We start from the raw sequence: 5824 nt of genomic DNA on the forward strand, positions 1-5824 counted from the left end.
CGACTGAGAAACTGGGACAAAACAGTCTCAGAGAGGTCTGGACAAAACTTGGAAGGCAGGAGAACATTCTTTTTTTTTTTTTTGAGACAGAGGCACGCTTTGTCGCCCAGGTTGGAGTGCAGTGGTGTGATCTTGGCTCACTGCAACCTCTGTCTCCATGATTCAAGTGATTCTCATGTCTCAGCCTCCCGAGTAGCTGGGACTACAGGCAACCACCGCCACACTAGGCTAAATTTGTATTTTTAGTAGAGACAGGGTTTCACCATTTTGCCCGGGCTGGTCTGAAACTCCTGACCTCAAATGATCTGCCCTCCTCAGCCTCCCAAAGTGTTGGAATTACAGGCGTGAGCCACTGCGCCCAGCCTGCAGGGGAATATTCTTCAGGCGTTCAGAAGGAGCAGTTCCCCTCCTCACTCCCACTCCAGCTTCTGCCATTCTTAGCTGTGCAACCTTAGACAGGTCAGTTCACCTCTCTAAGCTGGTTTGCACAGCAGCAAAATGCTAGTAACAAAAGCTGCAGCCTCCAAAAGGCTGATGAGTTGATTAAACCAAGGAGCACGGTGTCAGCGCGGGGCCGGCACCCAGCAGTGTCTCGAGCGTTCATTTCTGACATCCACTTATCTCCTTGCTAAAATCACCAGGCCGTGGAACAATTGCGTAAGATTATGAGGTGTGAATGTGTCTTGTTCTGTTAACTCTCTTGTCCTGAGCAAACATTGGTTGGGGTTCCAGGCTCCCACCTCCCAGCTAGCCTCAGTGGTCAAACACACTAAATGGGTCTGTGGTTAACATGACCGGCTTTCTCCCACATATCTAAGGATCCAGCACCTCCATCTGTGCCAAGGGCTTGGAGTGGTGCTTTGCACATCTAAGCCCTTGTCTCACACCTGCTATTATCATGATTCCTAGAGGCTAGTCCCTGGCCTCCTGGGCTCGCCTCACCCCAACCCACCCCCTCCTGTTTCTGGATGTCAGAATGGACTGGTTCCTCCCTGCACGCCCTTCGCCCTTGCAGCTTGGTGAACCACGGGATTGGTGTTGCCCTAACTATGACATCTCCCCAAATCCTTTGGGCACAGCTCTGTCCACAGTGCTCCCACACCAGGCCACGGTCAAAGCCCTCAACCTGAACTCCTTCTCCCAGCCCTCTTTAGAAGCAGCCCGAGAGGCTCAGGTTCAAATTCACTTTCTGTTGCTTCCAAACTGTGAAACTGATGTTTGCAGTTCTGGGGCTTGGAGTGCCTGAACTTGAGGCCAGGCAAGGAGCCCTCCAGGAAGGGCCTGGGATTTTAAACAGCAACTGGGGTTACAAACCAGGCTCCCAGCCCCAAACTTACCCCACAGACTTGGGAGTCGGATGGTTTTGTAACCTGCTCCACCTAGCCCACCTTGAGCACAAACCTCACTTCTGTGGACCTCAATGTGTGCTTTTAGAAATGGGTCTAGCACCTTCTGTGGGGCGCTTATGTGGATAAGAGCAAGATGTGAGTGTGTGAAGAACTGACTCAACGCTGGTTCCAGGACAGCACTGGGGAAACAGAAGCTGTGGGGCAGACAGGGGCGGAAGGGGGACACCGTCTGGCCAGGCTGCTTCCCTCACCTCATTTGGGTGAGCAGTGGCCCCCAGCCAACTCTTGGTGACAAAGGAGGGAGCAGACATTTGAGATTTGTTCCTAAATTTCGACCCTCTCCACCACCCTCCTTCCCTAGGTCCAGCCCCTCAGCCTCTGCCTTCAGCAAGTAAATCCTCGAAGTCGAGCCCACATTGCTGTCGCTGCTACTGACAGAAACCATCGAGACCAGTGCGGCTTGGGACTGGACTGACTTCGAGGCTTCGAAGGCGTGACCGGCCAGTTGTCCAGTTGCCCAGGGCTGGGAGGAGACGTGGTCAGGGCCACACTGCAGGTCCCAGGTTGAAGTGAGGTTATCTGTGTCCAGCAATCTGCATAGCCCTCGAGCCACCATCAGGAGACACTGGCGTTAGGGAGGTGGAGCTTGTAGGAATCCTCCACTTTGTGAGGGTGGGGGATGAGTGTCGCTGTCTGTTCCCCACATCCCAGGCTCCCACAGGGAAAGCACAACCAGGCCCCCAAAAGGAAAAGGAGGGGCACAGCATTTCCCATTCGCGAACCACGGTATCAGCAGCTGCTCCTGAGATCCCAGACCGCCCCAGGTCCTTGGCAAACCAGGCTACGAAGCCTGCTGCCCCTGAATTCCTCAGGGCAGGGCAACCCCCAACCAGTGTCTTGCCCATAGGGATCGGACAGCCCAAAGCTGCTCCCCATCTCTAAAAACAGGCGTCATAACGGTCCCCACCTTCCCAAAGGTTATTGTGAGGTCTAAATGGGATGGGGCAGGTCCAGTGTTTACCAGATGCCGGCCCCTGGCAAGTACTGGCCACACTGGCGCTGCACTGGAGACTGGGGTGCCAAATGCCAGCAGCTTCCCAGCGAAAAATAATAACAAGAGCAAGCGCTTATATAACACCTCTTGCGTGCCAGGCACTGTGGGACGCTGTACATGTATCCACTCACATCCATCTACATCCTCAACTCTCAGGAATGCCATCCAGAGCTGGATGGGAGTAGGGGGTGCAGTGAGAAGCCAGAAGGGGCAAAGGGATCAGTGGGCAGGGAAGAGGAGCCTGTCCCAGGGAATCAGGGCTAGCAGCCCCAAGTTTGTGCCTGGGTTCAGCCACCTTCAGCAGGCAGGTGAGGTGGGCTCAGTGTCCACGTCTGGGCAAAGAGGGCAAGTGATGAGCTTCCCGTCCTCAGGAAAGGGAATCAAAGTGTGGGAACCCCTCCCCCACCTCTCTCCACCTGGCCTGGCCTCTCCCTCCTGCTGGCCAGGGACACACAAACACAGACTCACCCACACACCCAGGCTCCCCTCTTTAAAATACACATATATACACAAACTGTGTTTTAAACAACCCACCCCACTACACTGACCAAAAGCATCCGCCCTGACCCGGGCTCAGCAGGACCAAGACCTGAACCCCCTCCTCCTACAGTCACAGGCCTGCCTACCTAGTCCCCAAACACAGGACAGGGGTCACAGACCTCCCAGCCCTTCCAAACCCAAGCCTGACACTCGGGACCAGCCAGAGGCTCCGGAATCTCTTCTCAAGCAGGGTTCCCAGCCACCCGTCCCGGCGCCCAGGGGCTCTGAGTCAGCCTGAATGCCTGACCTATTACTCTTCTCCCCTTTCCCCCAGGGCTGGAACCCCATCTCAAGCAGACCCCGTGTGTGTCGGGGGGGAGTAGCAGAGGAGGTAGAAAAACCAGCTGCAACACCTCCACCCAACCACCAAAACCTCCAAAAATAACAGCAGCCCCCCACACACAACCCCCTACACACCAGAAACGCAAAAACAAAATCCTACAAATCCAAAATAAAGTAAAAAAAAACAAAAGCCAATTACTGCCCCCAAAAGGCTTTGTAACCATTCTCAAAAAAAAGTTTATTAAAAGTGTTCTTACTTAATGCTTGAAACGGAAAAGATTCCCAAAATATACAGACGCCTCTTTTCTCATAGAAATAGATTATTTTTTATAATACAAAAAAAGACCAAAAAACAAAACAAAACAAAACATCAACAGCAACAAGCCCGTAGGAACATCTTTAAGCGATTACTCAGGGCCCGGCTGACAGTTACACGTGGGTTGCGTCAGTCCCGTGTACACACGCGTTCAGCCATGTTTAAACCGATTGCATCAACTTCGAAACCGGCCCGCCCGCCGGCGCCTGGAGAGGGGCAGAGGGAGAAGCAGAGAGTTTATCATTCATCTGTACACATAGACGTTTCTTCTTTAAATAACACCACGGGCGGGAGCCCCATCTGCATGTGCGGTTGGTTTGGACAAAAATATAGATATATATATATATAATAAAATATTAAAATTACCGACGGGCTCCCCGCGCTGCCAAGTGCCCCAGTGCCAAAGTTTTGCCGGCGCCGCCGGGGGCGGGGGCGAGGGCGCGGGCGCTCCCCGGAGTCTCGGCCCCGGCCGGCAGGGGGACGCGCGCGGGGGCCGCGCTAGCAGTGGCCGGAGGAGGCGAGCAGGGGCTCGGGCAGCTGCTTGAACAAGTTCCGCAGGGTGCTGAGCTCGCGCGACAGCTGCTCCACCTTCTTCTGCAGCCGCTCGTTCTCGGCCGTGAGCTCCAGGACCTTGTGCTGCGTCTCCAGGTTGCGCATCTTGGCCTTGTCGCGGCTCTTGCGCACCGCGATGTTGTTGCGCTCGCGCCGGATCTTGTACTCGTCGCTGTGCTTGTCCACGGTCTTCTTGGCCTTGCTCTTGACCTGCGAGGGCGCCGGCGCGGCCCCCGCGTAGCAGGCGGTCTGGGGCGCCTTGGCGTCAGCCGGGCTCGGCGTGCCGGGCGGGCTGGACGACGAGGACGTGGAGAGGCTCCCGCTGCTGCCGCTCGGCACCGCCTGGTAGCCGAGGTAAGCGCGCAGCGCGTACGGGAAGCCCGCCGCCATGCCTGCGCCGCCGCCCGGCGCCCCGGCCTCCTCCTTCCGCTTGCAGTCCGCGGGCTCGAAGCCCGGCTCCGCCTTGAGCTCGGCGGGCGGCGGCGGCGGCGGGGGCGGTGGGTGCAGGGGCGCGAAGCAACCGGGGTGCAGCGCGCCCTTGGCGGCCCCCAGGCGCCCCAGGCTCACGTAGCCGTACTCGGCCGGCTTCTTGCAGTTCTTGCCCCCGTAGTCGTCGGAGAAGAGGTCGGAGAGGAAGTCGTGGTGCTGCCCGGAGGAGGCGGGCGCGGGGGCGGGCGCGGGCGGAGCCGCCTCGAAGGTGTCCGTGGCCGTGGCGGGCGCCGGGGCCTGCGGCGCGCCCAGCGGCTCCAGGTACGGGCTGAAGTCGATGGCGCGCTCGTGGTCGCCGATGCTGCCCAGCTCGCCGGCGGGGGGGCGCGGCCCGGGTCTGGCCGCGGGGGGCGCCGCGGGGGCCGCCTTGCCGCCGTACGCAGCAGCCAAGCAGTCCGCCTCGTAGTAGAAGTTGGCCACTTCCATGGATTTAAAGGCAGGCGGCGGCGGCGGCAGGGGGAGACATGCTGGGTCCCAGGCCACCAGGCGTTGCATGAACGCGGGTGCCCGGGGAGGGGGCCTGGGGCTGCCCGCTCCGGCCGGCCCGCAGGTGGCGCGGCCTCCCTGCTCTGAGCTGTCGCCGCTGCGTCGCTGCTGCTGCCGCCGCTGCCGGGGTGGCCGCTATTAGTGCGGGGGCTGGTGGCTGGACCCTAGGGTGGGTCCCCTTCCCAGTCCCGTGCGCGGCTCTGACTCGCTAAAGTTTCTCCTGAGCCCGGTTATTTATAAGGGCGGCCCGTAGCAACCGCTGCGTCACGCCGGCCCCTCCCGCCGCGCCGCCGGGAGGCGAAGGACACGGCCGCGGCCGCCCGAGACCCCCGGGAGGACGGCAGCAGGGAGCAGCGGAGGGACCGGGCACCTGGAGCGCGTTTTCGAGGGGCCCCCGGGCCGCAGGGGGCGGCCTCACGCCCCCTGCCCACCCCCGCCCGGCCGCCCCGGGATTGGGAGCGAGAGGGGGCGGTGCGACCCCGCCCCCGGACCGCCCCTCTGGGCTGGAGGCTGTCCTGGAAGGCGGGGGAATCGGAGGAGGGGGCGACCTGATCGCCTTCCCCCCGAGACGCGGCCCCGGCCCGCCCCCTGCTGGAGGAGGCGGAGGTTTCAGGAGGGCCGAGCAGAGCCCCGACGGCCGACCAGGGTCGGCTCCCCGGACCGAACCCTGGAGACCCCAGCCCGCAGCTCTAGCTCCAGGAGAAGCGACCCATCTCCGTGGCCCTTCCTCCCCTAAACTCCCACCTCCTCCCCAGG

General features: G+C 60.1%; 1 protein-coding gene across 1 annotated transcript; it reads right to left on the reverse strand.

The window, feature by feature from the left end:
- Nucleotides 1–3436: 3436 nt before the first annotated feature.
- Nucleotides 3437–5507, reverse strand: CEBPB (CCAAT enhancer binding protein beta). The gene is made up of 2 exons (XM_032142547.3): nucleotides 3908–5507; nucleotides 3437–3747 (listed from the first exon to the last, which is right to left on the reverse strand). Exon 1 carries the CDS (start codon nucleotides 5075–5077, stop codon nucleotides 4040–4042), a length of 1038 nt encoding a protein of 345 aa, XP_031998438.1. The 5' UTR covers nucleotides 5078–5507; the 3' UTR covers nucleotides 3437–3747; nucleotides 3908–4039.
- Nucleotides 5508–5824: the final 317 nt, after the last annotated feature.

Source organism: Hylobates moloch, unplaced genomic scaffold, assembly GCF_009828535.3.
Source record: "Hylobates moloch isolate HMO894 unplaced genomic scaffold, HMol_V3 SCAFFOLD_21, whole genome shotgun sequence".
Classification (NCBI taxonomy): domain Eukaryota; kingdom Metazoa; phylum Chordata; class Mammalia; order Primates; family Hylobatidae; genus Hylobates; species Hylobates moloch.

Excerpts from the sequence above, each read along its gene's own strand:
- CEBPB (XM_032142547.3), bottom strand. The coding sequence starts at position 5,077 with ATGCAACGCCTGGTGGCCTGGGACCCAGCATGTCTCCCCCTGCCGCCG.